General features: G+C 38.7%; 1 protein-coding gene across 1 annotated transcript in view; it reads right to left on the bottom strand.

Annotated features, from left to right (window-relative positions):
- Nucleotides 1-1,628: 1,628 nt before the first annotated feature.
- LOC120305227 (cytochrome c oxidase assembly factor 1 homolog) overlaps nucleotides 1,629-26,242 on the bottom strand; it is a 39,376-nt gene continuing 14,762 nt past the window's right edge. Inside the window, exons 2-5 of the mRNA XM_039336690.1 lie at nucleotides 19,409-19,501; nucleotides 10,977-11,128; nucleotides 9,217-9,293; nucleotides 1,629-8,608 (exon numbers count right to left, since the gene is read on the bottom strand). Of these exons, the coding sequence (XP_039192624.1) occupies nucleotides 8,521-8,608; nucleotides 9,217-9,293; nucleotides 10,977-11,128; nucleotides 19,409-19,501 (410 nt within the window). The 3' untranslated portion in view covers nucleotides 1,629-8,520. The remainder of the gene's footprint in view (nucleotides 8,609-9,216; nucleotides 9,294-10,976; nucleotides 11,129-19,408; nucleotides 19,502-26,242) is intronic.

Genomic DNA, 26,242 nt, shown 5'->3' with positions numbered 1-26,242 from the left:
GTGGCCATGGGCTGCGTAGAGCATCCATCCCCTCCACTCCTTGAGAGAAGCGTGAAAAGAATCTGGAAGTTGAGCATTCTCCGGTGAGGCAAACAGGTCTACAATCGGATGGCAAACCTGTCTGTGATCTCCTTGAAGAGATCCGGGTGCAACCGCCATTCCAAATGGTCCACTATTGACCTGCTGAAGTCCGCCTGCCGATTCACTTCTCCTGAAATATGCTCGGCCCTGATGGAAAGCAGGTTGGTCTCTACCCAGGAGCCCAATGCCCGAGCCTTCATCATGAGGGACCTGGAACGAGTGCCCCATTGCCAGTTCATGTGAGCCTTTGCGCTTATTCGATGAAATGGACAGCCATATCAATTTGTTACATAAATGTGGGTCTGCCTGTAGAACTATCTTTGAGTAAGACAGGTTTTACTAACTTTACATAATTTAGGAGATCAGTACACTAAATGTTTATTTAAACTTGAATACCTAAACATATGTTTATAAATACGATACATGGTTGATGTTAGCATGGAGGACAGGTACAAAGCTTCCTAAAATGGCAATATTTTGGCCAATTTAGTACACTTACGAACATTTTATTTTTTTTCCCCTTAGGGCAATTTGTATGTGCTTATACATATTAAGTGCAACACTGCATTTGTGTAAATATGTTATTTTCAAGTGCACAAAACTCAGTATTTCTCCTTCTAAAACTTATACAGATAGTCCTTGATTTACAAATATTAACTTAGTGACTGAAGTTACAATGGCACTGAAAAAGTAATTTATGATTGTTTATCACGGGATCATTGCAGCATCCCTATGGTCAATCAAAATTTGGATGCTTGTCAATTGGTTCATATTTACAATGGTTTTAGTATCCCACGATCATTTGATCTGGTTTTGTGACCTTCTGACAAGCAAAGTCAATGGGAAGATTCACTTAACAACTGTGTTATTAACTTAACTGCAGTAATTCACTTAACAGCTGTGTCAAGAAAGGTCATAAAATGGGTAAAATTCACTTAGCAACAAAAATTTTGGGCTGTACATTGTATGATGCATAACTACTCAGAATGTATTTATTAAAGATATTTCTATTTCACCACAATCCAAAAAAGGCTGTTAATGGTAGTTAGGGTTGGACTTGAACCTCTCCTGAAAATGAGAAACCTTTCAGAATAATTTTTTTATTAATATATTCTATGTCTTTATTAGGCATTCAAAATCTTAATTCATATTATTATAATAAATCTTGCCTATTAATTGTGGAAGAGGGGTACAGATGACAATATAGCAACTGAATACTGCTACAATGGTGTTGGGAGCAATTGATTAAAGGATTGAACAATAACATCACCGTTGCCTGGGGAACACCCAATTGGGGACTCCTTTCATGTACCCATTAAGATGCCCACCGATGTGGTACCCATCTATCTACTTGCAGTAGCCAGCTTATGAACTGCTGGGTCAGCAGAAGCTAGAGCATATGATGGGAACTTACCTCACCTCATGTCAGCAACAGGTTGCAAACATGAGCCTGCTAATCGTTAGCTCATGTCCTAATCAGGTGAGCCACTGCACTTTTAGCATTTGAATAGCTTTTTTAAAAAAAAAAATATGAACCATACACCAAATATTATATTTCAAAAATTTATACCTATTCTTTGACTGTACAGTGTATTGCAGTGTTGAAGACAAGTAGCTTTTGTTTATTTTTAATTATTTATTTTTATTTGTTAGATTTGTATACTCCCTTCAAGAACTCAAGGCAATATATACAGCACAGTCTCCTCCAGTTTTTCTACATTACATTTGTGTGAAGCAGGTAGGGCTGAAATAGCATGCTGGCCCAAAATTATTCAATGAGCTTCCATGGTTGAGAAGCGGCGTTGTCTTACCTGAATGCCTTTTCTTGGCATGACGATGGAGAATCCACCAATGGGTTCTGCTTGTCTTCTTCCTCTTGAGATGCCCCTTTCCCAGTCTTGACTGAAGCGAAAGCTGTTGGCTATGTAATCTTGTGTTGGCTCAATCTTCTCCCTGCATAGGACCTGACTGGCCCTAAGGGTGGGAGTGGATTCTCCATCGTCATGCCGAGAAAAGGTGCTCAGGTAAGACAACGCCCCTTCTCCAGCATGACGAGTGGAGAATCCACCAATGGGACATACCAAAGCCTCCCTATCCCTATGGGCAGGGGTCAGTCTGGGTCCCACTCTTTGAAACTACACTCTGGAGGACTCTCCTGCCAAAGGAGGCCTCCGCAGATGCGAACCTATCTAACTTGTAGTGTCTTATAAAGGGGGAAAGTGATTCCCACGTCGCCGCCCTGCATATCTCCTCAATCGGTGCCTGAGTCACCCAGGCTGCTGAGGTGGTAGCGCTGCGAGTGGAGTGTGCAGTGATTTGCCTGGGGACTGCTAATGACTGTCCCCTGTATGCCTCTGCTATGCACCTCCTAATCCATCTTCCGATTGTGGAAGCTGTGACCCTTTGACCTCTTGTGTGAGAGTGGAAGGAGACGAACAGGGCTTCCAACTTACGGAAGGGTGCCGTCAGTTTAATGTATCGTCTTAAAGCCCTGCGAACGTCTAAGGTGTGCCACTTGCACTCCAATTCATGGGAGGGCTTGGGGCAAAAGTCTGGTAGCACTACCTCCTGTGTTCTGTGAAACAGGGAATTGACTTGGGGATGAAGGAAGAGTCCAAACGTAGGACCACTCTGTCCAAGTGGAAGATACACAGATCCTTTCTAACTGATAGTGCTGCCAACTCTGAAATGTGTCTAGCTGAGGTAACAGCAACTAGAAAGGTGACCTTAAGTGTCAAGTATTGTAAGACGCAGGTCCGAACTGGTTCAAATGGGAGTAAGGTAATTGCCTGTAGGACCTTAGACAGATCCCAGGAGGGATATCTGTGGACTGCGGGTGGACTGTCATTTGTTGCGCCCTTAATGAAGGATCGTACCACTGGCCAGTGGTTCAGAGTTGCCATAGGTAAGAATGGTAGATAAAGCTGTCTGCGAATTGTGTTGAGCGCTAGTCCCTATCCAGGCCCTCTGCTAGGTAGTCTAAGATCCTCGGAATCAAAATACTAAAGGGGTCTAGCTGCTGTTTTGTGTACCAGCTGCAATAATTTCTCCACGTGGAGTCATAGAGTCTGTTAGTTGTAGACCTTCTAGAGGCCTGGATTGTCCTGATGACTCTTTGTGAAAAGGTTTCCTCCTCTAGGGTGCTCCGTTCAAGTGCCAGGCGGCTAATTGGAGCCATTGTGGCTTTGAATGAAGTAGAGCCCCCTGGTTGAGGGAGATTTGATCATGTGGAATCCTCCATGGTGGGGATGTAGAGAGACTTACGAGGTCTGCAAACCATGGCCGTCTTGGCCAATGTGGTGCAATGAGAATTACCTCTGCTTGTTCCTGCAATATCTTTCTGATGGTTGCTTGTATCAGAGGAAGTGGTGGGAACGCGTATAGCAGCCCCTCTGGCCAATGCCCTCGAAGTGCATCTGCTCTCTCTGCCCCTGGTGATAGAAAGCGGGAGAAGAACCTCGGGAGCTGAGCATTCTTGGGGCTGGCAAATAGGTCCAGCACTGGGTGGCTGAATCTCTCTGATGTTTCCCTGAAGAGAGCAGGGTGCAGACTCCACTCTGAGTGGTCTATCGTTGCCCTGCTTAGGAAATCCGCCTGATGATTTGCTTCTCCTGATATGTGCTTGGCTTTGAGGGAGGCTAGGTTGCTTTCTGCCCAGGTTCCCAGCGCCTGTGCTTTGGTCATGACAGCCCTGGATCGCGTGCCCCCGTCGATTGCCATGGGTTTTGGCCACCACATTGTCCATGAGAACCATGACATGCTGATCTGCTACTGTGTTGTGAAAATGGCGAAGGGCTAGGTGAATGGCTCTGAGCTCTAACCAGTTTATGTTGTGTTTTAGGTCCTCCCTTGACCATTGGCTCTGTGTCAGCTGTGATTGTAGGTGTGCTCCCCAGCTGAATAGACTGGTGTCCGTGGTCAGAGTGACCCGGTCGGTCTTCTTGAACATGTGTCTCTTTCTGAGCGCTGGAGAAGCCCACTACTGGAGGAATTTCAGGACCCCTGGTGGTATCTTTATTCTTTGGTTGGATGAGCTCATTCTCCTCTTTTGGAATGGGAGTAGGAACCACTGCAGATCTCTGGAGTGTAGTCATGCCCAGGGCACGACTGCAAGGCATGAAATCATCTTTCCTAGTAATTGGGAGAGTGTGGCCAGTGTTGTGGCTTGCTTCTTTCAAACCAATTTGACCATGGTTCGAATGCTGTCTTGACGATCTCGAGAGAGGTAGACCCTGCACTGGAGTGTGTCTATCAAAGCTCCAGGATGTAAAAGATGGGTCGATGGGACCGTCTGACTCTTTTGGAAATTTACTGAGAAACCGTGTTCCTGAAAGGTTGTTAGGGTTAGTGCTAGGTCTGACTATGCTGTCTGACAAAGACTGGATGAGAATGTCATCCAGATAACATTGAATACCCACAGGAATTGTTCGCAGATGTACCTTTGTGAATACTCTGGGAGCTGAAGAAAGTCCAAAAGGCAGGGCCCTGTATTGAAAATGCTGCCCTGTGTGGCAGAATCTGAGAAACCTCCGGTGTTCCGGAAATATGGGAATGTGAAGGCCTCTGTCAGATCTATGGACATCAGGAGGTCTCCCTTTCTGATGCTTGCTAATATTGACTGTAGGGTTTGCATTTTGAACTTTCTGTAAGCCAAGTGTCTGTTGAGGCTTTTTAAGTCTAGGATTGCTCTCCACCCCCCCCCCCCAAACTCTTTGGGACTATGAACAAGATGGAATAGAATCCCTGTCCCCACTGGTCTTTCTCTACCAGTTCTATGGCCTGGATGTCCAGTAGATGCTGGATGGCCTCCTTTATAAGGTTCCTTTTGGTTGGATCATTTGGAGATGGACAAGGAATGAAGTGGTTCAGGGGGATGAAATGAATTCTAGTGAGAGATCGAATCTGACGGTATTTAGTACCCAGAGGTCCATGGTGGTGGCTTGCCATTTGTGAGCGAAGAGAGCTAACCTGCCACCAATGGGGAAGTCCTCCCCACCGTCACTTGAATATTCAGTAGGGGCGACCTCCCGCTCCCTGAAAGGGCCGCTTTGATTGGAACTGTTCTCTGAACCGGTTCTCTCACCCTGTTGGTCTGACCTAGGCTGATAGGGGCAAAAAAGGAACCTTGTTCTGTGCCTGTGTCAGATCGAAAGGACAGTCTGCAGGGGTAGGAGGAGACTCTCCTCTCCATTCTCCTTGTCAGGTGTGCCAGAATCTTGCGTTTATCCTTGTTCTCTATCAGATAAGGATCAAGGGCCTCACCAAAAAGACGGCCGCCCTTGAAGGGGGCTGCCGCCAGTCACCACTTTGCCTTCATGTTGGCTCTCCACTGTTTGAGCCACAGCAATCTGCGTGCTCCGATGTTGTACGCTATTGCTCTAGCAGAATAGTTTGATGTGTGCAAGGATGAATCTGACATGAACTCCGCTGCCGCCACTAACCTTCTTAAGTTCTTGTGGGTTCTCTCCTCCGGTGAGATACTCGCCTGGAGTTGGCGCAGCCAGAGTAGTGAAGTCCTAGCGAAAAAGGATGTAGATATGGCTGCCTTGATTGCCCACGCTGAGGCCTGGTGTGCCCTGCGGAAGGTGAGGTCCATCTTCTTATTTTCTGATTTCAGGGCCTCCACCGCATCCCCAGGTATCGTGGATGGAGAAAAAAGAGCAGCTATGGGTTCATCTATTGTCAGAACCTCTATTATCTCCGACAGTGCCGGATCTATGTTGAACATTTTCCTGTCTGTCCCCCCCATTGGGAGGAAAGACTCCGGTGCCCCTATGTTATTCTGAACTGAATCAAAGAAGAGAGGGGGGCAGGGGATAAATTGTGTGTAAATGGGCTGTGAAAACACCTCGTTGTTCGTTACCTGACTAGTTGAAGATCCCTTCTGAGGAAGCAAAGCTCTCTAGATCTTCGCAGTGCTGCTGGCCTTGTGAAGCAGGGGTTTGAAAAGAGACGGGTTAAAGAGGCCCATGAAGGTGGAGGAACTTGGGATACATCCCCTTCCTCTGACAGCCCCTGATCCATCAGCTCATGGTCCTCCGCAGGAGACCTCCTGCTTCTGGAGGACCGGGAGGGGGAAATTGAGTCCTGATACACAGAGGCTTCCTCTTGGGAAAGATGGGAGCCACCCTTTGAAGCCACAGACCCTGTTCTGGAGCGATGGTATCTTGAAGAGGCCATGGTCTGAGCGACAGCCTGAGACTGCTCCATGATTGTCTGAAATACAGGTGCCTGTTTCCGTCCCCGAACCTCCAGGCTCCTCACATAGGGGAGATCCGCTCCCCTGCTCTGTGTCAGCCTCTGCTTCCAGAGGTTCCTGACTAGGCCTTCTCGGATCGAATATTTCCTCCTCCTTGTAACTAGATGGTTCTAGTCCTTCCTCCACTGAGCTTTGCCTCTTCTCAGCTCTAGAAAACTGTTTTTCCAGAGCCTGGTGACAACGTTTGGCCTCCCTATCCACTGTCTTAGAAGGTCTTTTACCAGATATTGCCCTGGCTTTGATCCTGCCAGCCGCCTCCTGCTTGGAAGATTTTTGCCTCTTATGATCAGGGGGGCTAATGGAGGCTTCCTGCTCTGACTGGATAGTGTTTGTGTCTGCCATTTGTCAATGGGATATATCCCGATGCAAGTCTGAGAGAGGAGGCCTTGTGAATTGTAGTCCTGGGCCGATCTGGACTGAGCCTTGCAGTTATTTTATTTTATTTTTTATTTTATTTATTTTTTCAATATTTAATGTTTAATATTTTTGGATGGAGGCTAGGGATAGTGGAGGAAGATTCTGACCTTGAATAGATTTCCTCAGCTCGGCTGAGTCCCCCGAGCTCATTAGAAGCCTCCTTGCTCTCTGCCTGCTGGCTGAGCTCCAGGAAAACAAAAGAAAGGCGTGTGGCAATTTAAAGCTCCCTGCTGACCGGCTGAGCTTGAGCTTGAGAGAGAGAGAGAGAGAGAGAGAGAGAGAGAGAGAGAGAGAGAGAGAGAGAGAGAGAGCTATTCAGCTGGACTAAAAGGTAGAGCCACGGGAGATCTGAGCTTCGGTAGACTTCGGGGAATCCCGCGGAATCCCGGTCCCTGTGACTGCTTAGATTTTAAAATCCTTGCTGTTCCAGAAGGAGGGGAACTAAGGTGATCCCTGTAGTTGGAGGTGTGGAGGGGGATGGTGATGGTGAATCCTTCCTTGATCCTGGAGCCCATGCAGAGCCAAAATGGCGTCCGGCTCTTTGTTCACCCTCTGGGATCGGCTGTCCTAAAGGCAAGCCTCGTGGCTGCGCTGTAATTTGCCACAATGAATTTGCTACAATGAAAAAGGCAGGGAGGGGTGTATCTCCAATTGTCCTTCGCTCCCCCCCCTTTGGGTGAAATTAATAGAAGCATACAACCTGATTTAAAGTCCTTTAAGTCTGGAGCCAAGAAAAACCTGTTTGTCCGGGCTTGAGACTAAGTCAAGACTGGGAAAGGGGCATCTCAGGAGGAGAGGCAGAGCAAAAATTTGGCTGACTTAGTCTACAGGCAGAAGACAAGCAGAACCCATTGGTGGATTCTGCACTCGTCATACTGGAGAATCTCCTGCTCTAACACATTGCCTGCTAAACCACACTGGCTCATTTATAAGACACCTGAAATCAAAAATTATTAGAGAAAACATTTTGGATCTTACAAAAATATAGGAGTACAGCACTTTTTGGCTACTAATTAAAGCAGTCATTCCTCTTTCAAGTTCCCACATCAGCTGAGAAAAATAGTTAACAATTTTAATATCCTATCTCATTAATATGATTTAGTATCTTTTTTCAGGCTCCCAGAGAACACTGCAGAAAATCATAGTTGCTTCAATGAATAGTAGACAGGTGCTGTGCTTAGACAAGTATGAAACATTAATCTCAAATTATTTTTAAGCATTCACAGCCCTAATACCTGGGGAATACATGTAAATTATTTTAAAACCATTCAGTATATAAAAATACAAGCCAATTAAAATCTAAATATGCCTTTATATGCCTTCAGTTGTTTTAGTCTAAACCCCAAAGAGTCAGTTAAGCAGTGTCACTTTGTGGCATTCAGGAAGTGTACCTCCTCAGTGATGGCTCCTGCCCATTGGAATTATATTTCCACTACATAGCTTCTATCCTTTTGACTTTCTGCAAGGATGATGGTCAACTTCATCCCCATGTGCTTTTTTTTACTGTGTCTTCTGTACAACTACATTCTTATCTCTAACATATGTAATTTTATTTTACATTTCTTTTACATTTGTAATTGTAAGCCATTCAGAGTAGTTCTGAAGGCAAGCAGCCTTAAACTTTAAATAATAAATGATTCATATGTTTTGGATGTTGGTTAGATTGTTTATGGAATTTGAATATTCTAATACAAATATAATAATAAAATGATGATGATGATGATGGATGACGACAACAACTCAGTTCTATATATTACATCTTTTTATCTAGAAACAGTCTTCATAGAAGAAACATACACCGGAATTCTGTGGCCATTGCAGAGCTGTAGCGTGACCTCCTGTAGATTCCAGCTAACAGAAAAATTTGTTAGAAATGATATAATTGAACATGGTAGAAATATAATAGTTAAGATTTTAATCTAGAATAATTCATTGCTGCAATCCTCCCAATACATCATTTGTTTTAGGTTATTTAGGTAAATACTATTAAGGATAAGGCATTAATTTTACAGAAAAGCTTTAAATTGTTGATACTCCTAATGAATTAATATTTTTTTAAAAAATACTTATTTTTGTATTGCCCAATCTGGTTCCCAATGGATAAATACCTACTATCTGGGGAAACTATACAGTCTAGATGCAAACCAGTGAGAACCTATGCTAGTAGATGGATGTAGTAGACTACTACATGAAACACTTTTGGAAGTCTATATTAGCAATCCAATTAACAACATGTCTTTATTTACATCAGCATTTTGTACTGGTTGATATAGAAATAGATTGCAAGATATACACAGTTCTGAATTTTATCAGTTTCATTACCCATTTTTTAATCAAACTGCAATATCTGTTCTAAAGCTATTAAATATAGTACATTATTTAATGTAGAATAACTATCATACACAGTATGATTGTTCAAATATCCAATATTTTTTAAAACACTATCTTTTAAAACTTACCTGTTGAGAGAAAAATCCATTTCTGAAATAACATGAAGATAACCACCTGACTTTTTTCCAGATAGTGGTATTTTTACCTATAAAATAAATCCTTTTGGTGAACTTTCACAAATGTGAATCTTTTTGAAGGTAACACTCTTAATGCAGATTTAAAATCTAGTGTCTGAAAAGTCTTAAGCAAAAGTTATCTTCATTCAATTTGGCACTTCTTTATACATGTACACACCAAGTTTATATGCACACTAATTCTTTAGCTGGCTGAACTACAGACTTCCTTTCTTCTTTTTCTTTTTATCTATCTATCTATCTATCTATCTATCTATCTATCTATCTATCTATCTATCTATCTATCTATCTATCTATCTATCTATCCTTTCCCACTTTTTTCACTATAATACATAACCCCAAAATGGAGCACTTTTCATGACTGCAGTGAGGACTTCCAATGCTACAAAAACTGTATAGATAATCCTTGACTTATTCATTTAGCAATTGTTCAAAGTTACAATGGCACTGAAAAAAGGTTTTCACACGTACAACTTTTGCAGCATCCTTATGGTCACATGATCAAAATTTGAGTGCTTGGCAACCAATGTGTATTTAAGATATTGCAGCATTCCAGGGTCATCTGATTGCCTTTACGACCTTCCTAGCTGGCTTCTGACAAGCAAAGTCAATGGAGGAAGCCAAATTCATGTAACAACTTCAGTGATTTGCTTAACAGCCAAGACAAAAAAGGTCATAAACTCAGGCGCAATTCACTTAACAACCACCTTGCTTAGTAATAGAAATTCTGATTCCAACTGCAGTCATAAATGGAAGACTATATGAAGATTTTTAAATCTTTCAGATTAATGGTGGGAATCGTGTCTTCATCGAGTTGTTTCCAAATGTTTAACAGCCATAATTAACACAGCTGATAGGGAGTTCAGAAACATTTGGAGGAATAAAAATCCTCATTCTTGAATTCTGATCTAGTCAAATCAGCACCTACTTCATCACATGGATATCTAGAGATATAGACAGAGAGGTTCTTCCCATTTGCAAATTATCCATCCATATCAGTTAAAGCCAAATTAGTCTTATATAGAATGAATTTATTGACTAAAGTCTACTCACAAAATTCCTGAGACCTAAGAAAAATAGCTTGCTTTGAATTTTTTTTTTTAAAAAAGAAATTACTAGGGGACATAGGCCAGGATTTTTTAAATGCAAACATATATTCTACCACTGAGTGGTGAATCTCAGCACTGGTGCACTTCCAATTCAGTTGTACCTAAAATCTTCCTTTTGGGATGGACAAGTTATGTTTAAAGAACCAATTTCATTTTCCTACAACTGCAAATGATTTTCATATACTTTGGCTATTATTGTTATTGTTAATTTTCTAATCAAATTAATATCAACTGAGTGTTGAATCCAATGATTTGGGTCCTAGCCAAAGAATTAAAAGTCATGGAAGTACTGCCATAAAATGTATACTGCGCAAAGGTAATCTTTTGCAAATTTAGGGACATTAAAATCAATATGACAGGTAATTTTTTATTACTACTACAAGTACTACTGTTTTCAATTACTAAATAATAGCTCAATAATAATTTCAAATTTTCAAAAATCCTGGAAATCTGGCTACTCAGCATAGTATCATTTTCTGCATTGACTTTAAAAACATCATATAAACCTAGTCAAACTGAAACTTTTGTTGTCATGACTCCTGTTTCCTTACTTCCCCATCAGCTCTTAATGCATCTGCTGGTTACCTGAGCTGTTGACTTATCAACGTAGTTGCTCTTGTCTCTCAAGCTGATGTAGTGAACTTTCAGAGGGGGAGCACCAAGTGCTTCTAGGGCTAAGGGATCTGCTTGAAGCTGCTTAAGAGCATCCTGATAGTATTTTGTTCTAGAGAAAACCCCTGAATAAAAAAGCAAAAAAGAAAAACAGTAAAAAAAAAAAAAACAGTTCTGGAGCTGAAGAAGCTTCTTAAATGAGAAGTGAAACTTTTTCAAGGAAAAACAAAGTCCAGTTGCCTCTTGAAAAAAGCACCTTTGGAACAACCATGACCTGGATAATTGAGAATCTCCATAGACATTTCCATTTACAGATGCTAAAAAGGTGTCCTTCAAATATTAGAAAATCATTATACATTGACTAAATGAGGTGTTGTTTATTACTCATCCATCCCAAATATACAGGGCCTAAGTAAAATAAGGATTAAATTGCTTACTTCCAGCTTGGAATAGAGAATTCAAAAATCTCTGGGTAGCTAAAGTCACTGTTGCTAATCACATTCTTTTCATTTCAGTTCATTATTTCATTGCCCTTTCTATCAAGAGTACCCTGTGCTGCTCTCTGCTTTAAAGTTCTCTATTCATATCTATAGGCCGGGAGATAATTCCCCAAGGCTAAGACTCAAAGGCCTCTCAGAAGTCAGGCAGAAATATTTTAGATGTATCATATGGAAAATCTCCTCATTCATGAAATATCTCTTAAGAAATGAGGCAGGGACATAGTACACCAACATCAGAATTGGATTTTTATTAATTTCTTCCACTATAACTAATGAAAAAGTAATGAATATAGCCTTGAAAAACAACATTTAGCACAAATGTAGACCCATGAGGTTCAGTTAGCCTGACTGATTGGTTGAGCAAAAATTCTAACCTGTACTGAAGTTTTAAAAATCTATTTGAGAGGAGCTTCCGGTGGGAGGCGACGGCGATGGCGGCTAGCTTTTAGCCGTCCAGCTGGGGAAGTGTTAGAGCCGCGGAGCGCAGCGCGCATCAGCTGGCCCGCGGCTCAGAAATCCCTTCCCGGGCAAAGGGAAGGGACAGAGAACGCAAGAGTAGAGGTAGAACCCCTGAACCCCCTCTGGATTTATTTCTAGAGGGGGTGGAAGGAGTGTTCCCTCGGAGCTCTTGCTGATCTCCGCCTCCCAGCTGTTTTTGCTTCCTAGGAAGCAAAAGAAACCGCCGCTTCTATCTCCGTGTTTACAGCATTTTGGTGAGTAATTTTTAAACGGACGGAGCAGTTTAAAGGATTTTTTGTTATATTTTAGGTGTTTATTTTTTTATCTTTTGATTTTTACTATTTTTCCTCCTTTTCTTTGTTATACTAGTGAAAGGATTTAAGATGGCGTTTTGAAAGTGTCGGAGTTTTTTTTCCTTTCTCTTTTGTTTTACTTTCCCTTTCTAAGGACTGTTTTTTGCTTTTGCTTTTGCTTTTGGTTTAGAATTTTTTCTTTTGAACTGTTTGCTCTTTTACTACTTATTCTTTGGATTTACTCTGGACTTTTAATGACTATAGTTTGTCTTTTTTTAAAAATTTTTTATTTTTTTTCTTTTTTTTTCCTCCTCCCTTTTTGGCTGGAGGGAAAAGGGAAGTGACAATTGTGCTTTTTAAAATGGCTTCAAAGAGGCAGCAGCCTTCCTCAATACCCAAGGTTATTTCTTCTCCTATAACTTCCACTGCACAGCTACAACAACAATCTAAACATGTACCACCGGCTCAGCCACCACCCTCCCCTCCTCTACCTGGACTTTCAGTACAAGAGGTTAGAGGCATAATGGGAGAGATTGTAGTTCAAATGAGAGAGGAAATGAATCAATTTGTTTCACAGATTAAATCAGAAATTAAATCTGATCTCAAAGAAGAGATAACGGGGATAAAGTCTAAATTGCAAGAAAATAATAATGAACTACGACAAGATATATTGGCAGCTGTTTCAGGTTTGGCTACTGTGGTGGTTAAGCTCGATGCAAGGCTTGAGGAAGTGGAAGACAAAGTTGACTCTTTGGATGACAAAATTCAAGACGTGGAAAGGAAGGTGGACTCCTCACAAGAAGATATTTTGATGTTTCAGTACAGACAGATGGAGTATGCCCTGAGGATTAGAGGCCTCAAGGAAGATATCAATCAAGATTTGGTGGAGGTGGTCCTTACTGATCTGGCGCTGGCCTTGGATATGGATAAAGGAGAATTACAGAGAGAAGTGGAAAAAATTTATAGACTCAACTCCTGGATTGCTAAGCAGAAGAATTTGCCTAGAGATGTGGTGATTTACTTTACAAAGAAGTCCCTGCGGAATGAGATTATACAAGCTTTTTACAACAAAAGATTTCAGATTGCCGCCCAAGATGTCATCATTCTAAAGGAAATCCCATCCAAAATTTTAAGAAGTAGAAAAGACTTTGCTTTTTTAACCAATGAGCTTAAAGCTAGATCGATGCCATTTAGATGGGAAATTCCGATGGGTATTGTTTTGAGCCATGCTGGGACACGCTACAGATTGAACACAGTTGATAAAGCTAGAGATTTTTATACTTCGGTCCTGGGTGCAGGCTCAACTTCATCTGGTCGGAAATCTTTGAGTGGTAAGGAAGCTGAGCAGCAATCTGAGGCATTAGATTTGGTTTCCGCAGGGATGATAGAAGCGGCAAAGCAACGCCAGACGGAGGCTAAAGAGCAGAGGATGACTCGTGCAGCCTATAAGCGTAAAGAGAAGGAGCAACGTAAAAAAGAGCCCAAAGAGAGTTCTCCTGGAAGTGCTTCACCGCCGGTGGGAGGAGCAAGACCCAAGAGTTATGCAACACATGCAGCTCTGTCAGATTTTGATGGTGTCTTCTCCAGGCTGCGTGCCAAGGGAGATGGCAAAGTTTTTGACCTGGAATGTTAATGGATTGAATTCTCCTCAGAAACGGAAAAAAATCTTTTATTATTTGAAGCAACATACCAATGATGTTATTTGTCTACAGGAAACTCATATTTTACTTAAAGACCAGAAATATTTAGTTAATGCTCGTTTGGGATCTCATTTTATATCTCCTGCTCCTGGGAAGAAAGGGGGAGTTGTTATATATGTTAAACAAAACCTACCAGCTTGTCTGGTAGAATCAGATCCCCAGGGGAGATATGTGATGATTGAACTTGGTATATATGGTAAGAAAGTACTTATAGTTGGACTTTACGCTCCAAATCAACAACAGGAACAATTTTATAAACAGTTACATCAAAAAATAACTTTGCTTGATTATAGATCAGTGGTATTAATGGGTGATTGGAATGGTGTCTTAGATACACTAAGGGATAAGAAAGGTTCCTCTCCTTTTCTTAAACAAGCAAGGCTACCTAAAGCCTTTTTTGATATGAAAGAAGACTGGGAATTAAGGGATTATTGGCGGGAATGTAATCAAGAGGAGAGAGACTTTACCTTTTTTTCTGATAGACACCAATCTTTTTCAAGAATTGACTTTTTCTTGATTACCACGGACTTGTATAATAAAGTAAAGAATGTAAAGATTTTTTCTAGATCACTGACGGATCATAGTCCAGTTTGGATGGAGCTGATTCAAGAGAAAGAGGAAAGAAGATCCTGGAGAGTTAATGAAAATTTGTTTAGACAAGAAAAGAATGTTCAAAAACTAAAGGAGTGTTTAAAGGACTATTTTGCTTTGAATATGTATAAGGAGACTTCAATGTCAATGGTATGGGACGCAGGTAAAGCATTTATGCGCGGTGTTTTGATAAAAATGAATAATTTTTATAAGCGAAATCAGATTCAGAAACGTAGAGAACTTGAAGATGAAATTAAATTAAAAGAAAGGGCTTTGATTTTAAATCCTTCTGATGAGAGTATTAAAGAATCTGTAAAGTTATTAAGGTCACAATTTAATATGTTGATAGCAGATCAAGCTGCAACCAACTTATTATTTATGAAACAAAATACATTTTGTAATGCCAATAAGCCTGGGAGATGGTTGGCTTATCAATTAAGAAAGAAACAGAGACAAAGAATAATAGAGAAAATAAACTATAAGGGTAAATTAGTTTCTCAGAAGGAATTGATTAAAAAATCTTTTTTGGATTATTATCAAAACCTATATAAATTTACTAATGTACAAATGCTAGATATAAATAAATATTTAGCTGAGGCAAGTTTTCCTAAACTGACTGAGGATCAGAAATATGAAATTAATGGTTTAATTACTAAGGAGGAAATTACCTCAGCAATTCAACAATTGAAATTAGGGAAAGCACCGGGCACGGATGGGTTAACAGCTGTTTATTACAAAGTTCTAATAGAGGAGATGATCCAACCATTACATGTTCTTTTTAATGGTATTTTACAGGGTTTAGAGATTCCTCCTTCATGGCGTAGTGCTTTTATATCATTGATTCCAAAGGAGGATCAAGATCTTACCCTACCAAAAAATTACAGGCCTATATCTCTTTTAAATGTGGATTATAAGATATTTGTAAAAATTTTGGTAAATAGGCTTATGAGGGTGGTGCATCATCTTGTGCATAAAGATCAATCAGGATTTATAACAGGAAGGTATATGAAAAATAATGTCAGACAAATTATTAATTTACTAGAATATTTAGACAAGAACAACCAAGTTCCTGCAGGGCTCATATTTTTAGATGCTGAAAAAGCATTTGATCAATTGAATTGGCATTTTATGTTAAGAGTAATGGAAGAAATGAATTTTGGTGAAAAGATATTACAAGCCCTTACGGTAATATATCAAAAACAAACGGCACAACTTATTGTTAATGGAGGTTTGTCGGAGGTTTTTACAATAGAGAAAGGTACTAGACAGGGGTGTCCTTTATCGCCATTGTTGTTTGTTTTAACATTGGAAATATTATTGATCAAAATTCGAGAGTCTCAGGAAATTAAAGGAATATATGTTAATAAAAAAGAATATAAGTTGAGAGCTTTTGCGGATGACTTGGTTGTTACTTTGTCGCAACCTGATTATTCTGTAGTAAACTTATTACAGTTGATTCATCATTATGGTTTGGTCTCGGGTTTTAAGATTAATGTAAATAAGACTAAAATTTTACCTAAAAATATGTCGAGTCAGGAGAAGCAGATTTTGGTCAACTTGACGGGTTTTGAGATTGTTAATAAGGTAAAATATTTGGGGGTGATGCTGTCTGTTTCTAATGCAAAATTATTTAAAAATAATTATGAAAGGTTGTGGGTCAGGGTACAGAAGGACTTGAAGAATTGGGAAAAGTTGCAATTATCCCTCATGGGAAGAATTGCAGTGATAAAAATGAATATTCTACCCAAGTTTCTTTTTTTGTTTCAAATGTTACCAATTTTGAAAAATGAGATTAATTTAAATGAGTGGCAGAAGGGTCTCAACAAATTTATTTGGGCAGGGAAAAAACCAAGGGTTAAGTTTAAAATTATGCAAGACTTCCGTGAGAGGGGTGGACTTAAGGTACCAAATTTGAAATTATATTATGATGCGGTGGTTTTAACATTAATTAGTGATTGGGTAAATTTGACAAATTCTGAGATACTTTACTTAGAGGGATGGGACTTACTTTATGGGTGGCATGCCTATTTAATATTTAATAAAAAAATAGATTGGGCTTTTAAATCTCATATTTTAAGAATTTTTTTACTTAGGATTTGGAGAAAATATTATAAAAGTGATTTTAAAGTACCATTATGGGCTATACCCTGGCACGCGATAGAAGGAATAAAAAGAGGGGTTAAAATGGATATGGTGTCTTATAGACAATTACTTAAATGGGATGGACAAAACTGGCAATTAAAATCACGGGAAGAGTTAGCACAAGAAAATTTTATTTATTCTTGGTTCCAATATAGGCAACTATTAGATAGAGGGAAGATGGATTGTAAGGTGGGTTTTCTTAGAGAAGATGAAAATCTTATTAAGCAACTGAAGGATCAAAGACAAACCCACATTAAGAGAATTTATGGGGTTTTAGTTGAATTGGACTCAGAAACGGAACTAATTAAAGATTGTATGATTAGATGGGCGCAGAATTTTGGTGAGCCAGTTTCATTGGACACCTGGGAAACTATTTGGGTCAGAAATGTCAAATTTACTCAAGCACAGAACTTAAGGGAGAATTTTTATAAAATGTTTTATAGATGGCACCTTGATCCACAAAAAATGTCTTATATGTATCCTGACGTGCAACCCAAATGTTGGAGATGTGGTTATAAGGAGGCTTCCTATTATCATATTTGGTGGTCATGCAGAGAGATAAAAGCATTTTGGATTAAAATATGGTGGAATATCCAGAGAATTTTTAGAAGGAGGGTAAAATTTACTCCGCAATTATTTTTGTTAGGTATTGTTACAGATTGTGATACAAAGGAGGTTGTATTGATGTTAAACTTGATCACAGCCGCTAGGCTGTTAGTAGGACAATACTGGAAGAAGGAATCTTTGCCTACATTGCAGGAATGGTTTCTTAAAGTAGCTTATCTGGCAGAAATGGCAAAGATTTCGGCTTTCTTAAAGCAACAAACGCAAGAGAAGTTTTTTGCTGTTTGGGATAAATGGATAAAATTTATACAATTTAGATTGGGTATACAAAAATATTATATAGTTTTTTCATAAGTTTTATTTTCATATATATTATAGATAATTTTTTTATATATATAAATATAAAGTTTTTAATTTAATTTTTATTTTTATTTTTTTAAGCCTATATTCTGCTCTGGGAAGCTCAGGGGGGGGGGAAGGGAGGGTTTTTTTTTGGGGGGGGAGGGTTGGGGGATGGGGTTTTTTTTTTTTTAATATATGTATTGTTTAGTTTCATTTTTCTGTATATGTTGTCTCTTGTTTTGTATTATTTTTCCTTTTTTGTAAAATTTATAAAACTTTTAATAAAAAAAAAAAAAATCTATTTGTAAGCAACTTTAACCCCTGAAACTAGTATTTATACAGCATGCCTTATTTTTTTTTAATTTAAGACACAAGCACTGTCAATCAGACACATATTCATACAAATTGGATTTGTAAATATCAGTGTTTCTTCCTTAGAAGCACCATTTACAAATGAAATGCTTTTTTTTTTATTGAAAGTTTTATAAATTTTACAAAAAGACAAAAACAATACAAAACAAAAAACAACATATACAGAAAAAAACTAAACATCACATATAAAAAAAAAACCCCATCCCCCACCCCTCACAAACACCCTCCCTTCCCCCCCCCTGAGCTTCCCAGAGCAGAATATAGGCTTAGTTAAAAATTAACAAATAAAGATAAGAAATTAAATTAAAAAATTTATATTTATATATATATAAAAAAATATCTATATATAACATTCTCTATATATAAAAATAAAACTTATGAAAAAGCTATGTGATATTTTCTTATACCCAATCTAAATTGTATAAATTTTATCCATTTGTCCCAAACGGCAAGAAACTTCTCTTGCGTTTGTTGCTTTAAGAAAACCGAAATCTTTGCCATTTCCGCCAAATAAGCTACTTTAAGAAACCATTCCTGCAATGTAGGCAAAGATTCCTTCTTCCAGTATTGTCCTACTAACAGCCTGGCGGCTGTAATCAAATTTAATATCAATACAACCTCATCAATGAAGTGCTTTTAAAATTAGGAATTGTTTCACCCCAATGGGATTGGCCTGCCTTACCTGCGCCAGCAAAAGGAGGGTATTCTGGACCCCATCGGTCAAGGAATTCCAACTGGCAGGTCCAGGAGAACCTTTTCTGCCATGTCTTCTGCCCTCTGGAACGTTGTGCCCCCAAGGTGAGCTCAGTTCCCCCCCCCCTTTGGCCTTCCAGGAGAGTCATAAAACCTGGCTCTGCCAATTAGCTTAGGGTCCTGATGGGGGACATTACATATTGGAGCTGGTTAGTGGACTGAGGAAGTTTTGCCTCCAATCTGTTTGCATCTTTGCTAACTTTAATGCTCATACTTATCATTTTAATATTTTATATTGTTTTTATTTTATTGCACGCCACTAAGAGTTGCCTGATGGCAAGATGGATGACATATAAATTTAATAAATAAATAAAATATTTGAAGGTCAAAATCCTCTAACTATTAGTAAAATCAGAAATGGTTTTGGCTGGATAGTATAAAAGAGGATTCTAAGTAGAGAAACACACAATATTTGATTGATCCTCATAAGAATAGGTAGGGATATTATTTTTAAAATCTCCCCATTTAAAATCTTACTACAAATAGAAAATCATATTTCCAAGGATAAATGATAGTTCAATTCTTTGTCCACTATGCTGGCTTTCTGTTTGTAAAAAATTTTGAGCATGGAGAAATGAGCAAGGATCCTATACTTATAGTTTAAAAGGGTACAGTTCAATTTATCAAGTTAATGCACAGACACTCCTTTTATAAATCAATTTCAAATTGTTAATTATGATGGAACTTACTTTGTATGTAGTAATATGTAAAAGCACCTGCTGCAATACACTGAACACCCATAAAGAGAGCCATTTGCTGAAATTTTCTTAAGGACATATTTCCTAGGGAGAAAAAAGATGAAAAACAAATTATTGTATATGACAAAAAACAGGTAATTATGTTAATGTATTTTCAATATTTGCATAAGACTAGCCGGAATAAAAGCCCTCCACATAGCATTCTGTATTGGTTCTCTCAGAGAAAATCCCAAAGAAAAAATGAGCAGGCCAAATCCATTTATAAATGTATTTCAGGGATGTCACTGTTTCACTAATTGTTGGGGATAATATGACATTCCTGTATGGCTAACAGTCAGAAATGTAGCCTGAGGCTCCTTTGCCTTTGAATAATATAGGAAAGCAGGGGGGACAAATATTATTCAGCCTTTGGAAAAAAGGTTCAATTTATTTCAAAATGAAATGTCACCCATTGCATAGGAATCAACTAGAACTCATAGAGGGAAGGGAAAGAAACTCAATGACATCCTTATCATGAAATAGGCTGAGTAGTTAGTGAGAGGAAAGATGGTCTCATTTTTGAGGCATTGAAATACAGACAATATAATAATGGAAGATTTTGCAATAAGTTTTCCATTCCATATTCTTCATTAAACCTGCCTATCTGTGCAAATCAGAGCTCAGATGAATATAGGCACTTTGGAGATTCACATTGATAGAATGATATGAATCTTAAATCATAATAATCAGAACAAGAACATAAAAATAATATGCTTCCTTTTTAATCCTTTGAGTGTGGATTTATGCCTAAACACATTGTCACAAGGCAGTGCTTTTTTCTAAAAAAAAAAAAAAAGATGCCGGAACTCACACACATCTTACAACCCGCCTTGCCTACCCTACAAGGTTCCATCCAAAAAAGGTGCTGGAACTCCGTTCTGGGCGTTCTATGAGAAAAAAAGCCCTGTCACAAGGAAACATTTACAAAATAGTAACTATAGTACAGTAATGGTGAACCTTTTAGAGACCGAGTGCCCAAACTGCAACCCAAAACCCACTTATGCATCGTCGGGTGCCGGGTGAGTGTGGCCCATTGGGTGGTTGTAGCCCATTGGATGGGCGTGGCTGCAGTGGTAACGGCAGACTGGGTGGGACTAAAAAGTTCAATCAATCAATTCCAACTTTGCAAGATCTTTTTTTTTTTCTGCGAGAAGTTGAAATTGACTGATTGAACTTTTTTTTTTGCACATGATGATGGAGGCCTAAAGCGAAAAGGTTTTATAAAACCCAGCTGAAGGCTTAGGACTGGGGAGACGGCACGAGTGCCCACAGAGAGGGCTCTGAGTGTCGCCTCTAGCACCCATGCCATAGGTTCACCACCACTGCTATAGTATAACAGTACATGTAAGAGAGTATTAGCATTTTAAAAGTTGTTCTATGAAGAGATAAATCACATAACCAATTTTGCATCTGAAGTTGCATGAGATCAGATTTGTCTACATTACTACAATTTTCAACATTCCACAACAGAGATTTTGTTGGAATATTCATGAGCAGGAAGAGTCATGTGGTAACTCAGTCAGCCAATGTGAAGAAAGTACTACTGAGTCTGTGCAAAAGGGTATTGAGTTAGGAGCTGGATTTCCAGTCTCAGGTTTGTCTCTGTATCTCTCTGTAAGAAGTCTTCATTTGAGCTATGTTGCTGTAAAGAAGAATATATGGTATTGTAAATATTTTAATATAAATATAAATAAGTTATTTTGAATCAGCTAAATGCAGTCAACTGTGAGAGCTTCTGATTTCTTTTTCACCAATAGAGAAATTAAAATTCTCTAACAGGTTATGGGCCCAGAGATTACTAAGGACTGCATTGTAATTTAAAGCTGGAAGAAATTGCATGTGTTTAGAAAGTATAAGAACAAGGCAGAATTAGCAGAATGGCTGCAATGGAATTTAAGGAAAACTGTGTGCCTCATTTGGGCTGGAAGAATTACATTGTGTGGGCTGCTAAAATGGAATGTTTGCTCAAAGCAAAAGAGCTGTGGTATATTGTAGAAAATCCACCACAAGTGTTTGCAGGTGCTGATCAGAACAGTCATGATCAAGCAATGGCTTATCTCATCTTGAATTTAGATGATGAACAATTTCTAAATGTTGCAAATTTAAAGACTGCAAAGAAGATTTGGTTGAAGTTGAGAGCTGTGCACGTGAATGTTTCTGCATGCAATATAGTGCAATTGTCAAGAAAACTTCACAGGGCCTGTTTGCAATCAGGTGAATCTGTGGAACAGCATTTAAATAAAATGCAAAGTTTATTTTTGGACTTAGAACAACGTGGGATTAAATTCCCTGAATCCCAGAAGGTTTTATTGGTGTTGAACAGTTTAGATAAAATCTTGGACACAGTTTCTGCCATATTTGAATGTAAAGAAGAGCAAGAACTAAATTTTGAGGCTTTAAAGACATGTTTGCTTAATGAAGAAAAAAGCGCCATTTTAGAAGCAGCCAGGAGGAGGTGAAATTCCTGAGGAGGGGGTCCAGACTGCAAGTCTCCGAAGAAGAAACATTTTGCAGGAGGAGAGCTAAGCAAGAAAAGAATTGCTACATTTGTGGAACAAACAACCATCTGAAAAGGAACTGTTTGCAAAGGAACAATTTGCAGCAAAGGACAACTGTGCAACCAAAAAGGACTGATTTGCAAATGGAACATTTTGTTGTTGCAAAAGTTTGCTTAGCAAAATACAGAGACAAGTGGTTAATAGATAGTGGGGCAAGTCAAACAATTGTTAATGACTCTGAATTATTTTGCAGGTTTGTTCCAGTAGCACAAGAAACTGTGGCTTTGGCAAATGGCCAGAAAGCAAAAGTCATCAGAAGAGGTGATGTAAAAATTCCATATTTGGAATCAAAGTTTACCAATGTGCTTTGTGTACCTGAAATGGAACATAATTTGTTAAGTGTGTCTAATTTAGACAAACAAGGTTTAAGGTCATTTTTGTAAATGGGAAGTATCTCATCAAAAGAAATGGGAATATTTGTGCAGAAGGCATAAAGGAAGATAATCTATATGTATTGCAGGGACAAAAGGTTCGATGTTCCCATATATTTAAGAATGTTGCAGAGCATGATTTATGTGTTCATCTTCTACAGAGAAGACTTGGACATGCAAGCTTTAAAGTTTTGCAGCAAATGCAAGATTTTGCAGAAGGGCTAAATTTGAAGGGATGCAAAACATATTTGGACTGTGCAATATGCAAAACATCAAAGTCAAAGGCATTCCCAGTTAGTAAATGTAGCACAAGACAAATAAAAAGAGCTCTAGAGCTGGTCCATGCAGATCTGGTGGGACCTATGCAAGCCAGTTTGGGAGGAGCAAAATATGCACTGATAATTGTTGATGATTATAGCAGGTATTCATTTTGCTACTTGCTTAGAGGTAAGACAGAGGTGCTACAACAATTCAAACAGTGGGTAAGTTTTGTAGAGAGAAGGTACAGACAACAAGTGTGTCAGTTGCAAACTGACAGAGGTACTGAATTTATGTCAACAAAATTCCAGCAATGGTTGGGGCAGTTGGGGATAAGACACAGACGTACAAATCCTTACACAGCAGCAGAGAACGCTGTAGCTGAAAGAAGGAATGGTGTTTTGCAAACAATGAAAGATTCATTATTGGAGGATTCTGGTATGAGCAGGTCATATTGGGGAGAAGCTATATTAGTAATAGTAGTAAAGTTGGAAGGGACCTTGGAGGTCATCTAGTCCAACCCCCTGCTCAGGCAGGAAACTCTACACCATTTCGGACAAATGGCTGTCCAGTCTCTTCTTAAAAACTTCCAGTGTTGGAGCATTTACTGCTTCTGGAGACAGGCTGTTCCACTGATTAATTGTTCTCACTGTCAGGAGGTTTCTCCTTAGTTCTAGGTTGCTTCTCTCCTTGATTAGTTTTAGATTATTGACTGCCAATTATATAGTTAACAGGCTGTGGAGTTCCTCCATTATTAATACTCCATATGCCATTCTATATGGGAGAAAGCCATCAGTGGCACATTTGAGAATTTTTGGAAGTACTGCATGGGTATATATTCCAAAAGCAATCAGAAGAAAGGGACAGCAAAAGGCAAGAAAGCTCAGGTTTGGGGGCTATGAACCTGGGTCAAAAGGATATCACTTTAGCGATGGAAGTAAAAGAATTGTAATTTCAAGGTCTGCTAATTTTGCAGAACAAAATTGGGACAGAATTAATGCAAATTCTTGGCATGTCTCACTTAATGACGGTGATTTACTTAATGACAACTCATCTAGTGATAAAAAATGATTATTGAAGATGTCAATGTTCAGGGAGGAGAGGCTGAACAAGACATGAAACCAGAAAGAATTGAGACACAGGAGCAGTTAATACCACGTAGGCCAGAGCGATGTAACAAAGGAATTCTGCCTGACAGGTATTCTGCCAGCAAGGTAAAGGTTTGCAATGTGTGGTATGAGCCAAGAAGTTATAAAGAAGTGTTGGCATTTCCAATAGCTGAACAAGAAAGATGGAAGGAGGCCATGGATAAAGAGATGAAATCCACAGGGAACCAAAGCTGTGGGTTGTAAGTGGGTATATAAGAAAAAGGTATTGTCAAATAATGATATACAGTATAAGGCCAGGTTAGTGGCACAAGGTTTTTCACAATTAAAGAATGTGCACTATGATGAAGTATTTGCGCCTACTGTGAAAAGTGAGAGTATAAGATTAGCACTGGCGTTGGCAGCGGCATATAAGCATAAAATCTGGCACTTTGATATTACAACTGCATTCCTCAATGCTGAGTTAGAGGAAGAAATTTATATGATCCAAGCACCAGGATATGAAATTGCAAAACCTAACTATGGTATATAAATTAAATAAGGCTATTTATGGGCTGAAGCAGTCAGCCAGAAACTGGAATATCTGTTTAGATACTGCTTTAAAGGATCTTGGATTTAAAAGTTGCAAAGCTGATAATTGTATATATATTGGACAGTTACAAGGAGAGAATTGTCTACTGTTATCGTTTGTGGATGATCTTTGCTTCATCGCAAAGGATGCAACACAAGTCAAAGAATTTGCTGATAAATTAGAAAAGAAATTTGAATTAAAGAATTTGGGAGAAATAAAAAATTATCTTGGTGTAGAGATACAGAAAAATGAAAAAGGTGGTTATATTCTCAAAGGAGAAAAATTGAGCAGTTAGTGGAGAAATATAATATGAAAGATTGCAATACTGCTCCCACACTCATGAATGCGGATTTTTATAATAGTTTAAGTGCGGACAAAGGTGAAACCTGTGATCAAGAGATATATCACTCGGCAATAGGGAGTTTGTTATATCTATCACAGTGGTCCAGACCAGACATAGCTTGCGCAGTAAGCATTTTGAGTCGTTTTACTGCTGCACCTACAAAGTTACGTTGGATGGGTGTAAAAAGGCTTCTCAGATATTTAAAGGGAACTATAAATTTGGGTCTTCAACTACAGATTACTGAGGAATTGAAATTAAAGTGTTATGTTGATAGTGACTATGCAAATGATATAAACACAAGGAAATCAAATTCTGGGATTATAATATTGTTTGGAGGGATTCTGATTGGATGGAAGTCCAGAAAACAAACAACTGTTGCTATTTCAACAGTGGAAGCAGAGTTTATTGCTTTATCTGAATTGTGTTCTGAAGTAACATGGTATGTACAGTTGTTGCAAGATTTAAATATTAATGTAAAAGAATCTGTAAAAGTATTTGCAGACAATGCTGCCTGTATAAAAATGGCAACTGGTGACAGGGTGAAGAACAGAAGTAAACATGTAGACATTAAGTATGGGAAGCTGTAAAAGGAAAATTGATTAGTTTACATCATTGTTCTTCTGAGGATAATTTGGCAGACATGATGACTAAACCATTGGGTAGTGTTCACTATGGAGAATGTGTTAAGTCAATAGGTCTGATGTCTCTTCCTGTCATGAAGGGAGGAGTATTGGAATATTCATGAGCAGGAAGAGTCATGTGGTAACTCAGTCAGCCAATGTGAAGAAAGTGCTACTAAGTCTGTGCAAAAGGGTATTGAGTTAGGAGCTGGATTTCCAGTCTCAGGTCTGTCTCTGTATCTCTCTGTAAGAAGTCTTCAATTGAGCTATGTTGCTGTAAAGAAGAATATATGGTATTGTAAATATTTTGATATAAAGAAGTTATTTTGAATCAGCTAAATGCAGTCAACTGTGAGAGCTTCTGATTTATTTTTCACCAATAGAGAAATTACAATTCTCTAACAGATTTCACTTGCTAAACAGCATAATAATGAAATAATCTGTTCTGAAATGGTTTATTTAATCCCATTAATTCGATCAAGATTTGCCTTAGAAGATATTTTCAAAAGATCATATGTTGGCATGATTAAGAAGCCCTGATTATTCTTAAAAGTGACAGTATTGTAGCCACAAACATTTTGACAAAATTATTAAATGTTTCTGAAATCTCTCTTTTTCTTACATTTCTCAGCTAAACTTGACTTAATCTACTGAGTCAGATTTTAAGTGAATAAAACAGGAGGGAAAGTGCAAATATTTTGCATATTTAATGTGAGAATGCTCAGGGATATGATCATCCATTGTTTTGCTCCTTCCAAGATGAAGTGTTGCAGCTTTACACATGCTTTTACACATTAGTAAAAATGCAACAATAATCTCTAAATATATAGCTTGATCTTCTTAGGATATTCCTGAAAGAATAGGTTGCCATGGAAAAAAATCTATGTGGCTGCCAAAGTTAAAAAATTAGTCATAGTGCATAGTGCATAGTCAATCTATCAAATCTAATGACATTATAG

This window comes from Crotalus tigris, unplaced genomic scaffold (genome assembly GCF_016545835.1).
Source record: "Crotalus tigris isolate CLP2741 ecotype Arizona unplaced genomic scaffold, ASM1654583v1 scf7180000017666.379230911805:20528666, whole genome shotgun sequence".
Classification (NCBI taxonomy): Eukaryota; Metazoa; Chordata; class Lepidosauria; order Squamata; family Viperidae; genus Crotalus; species Crotalus tigris.
Note: the sequence above shows the minus strand (reverse complement) of the source record. Positions and strands in the feature narration are given on the sequence as shown.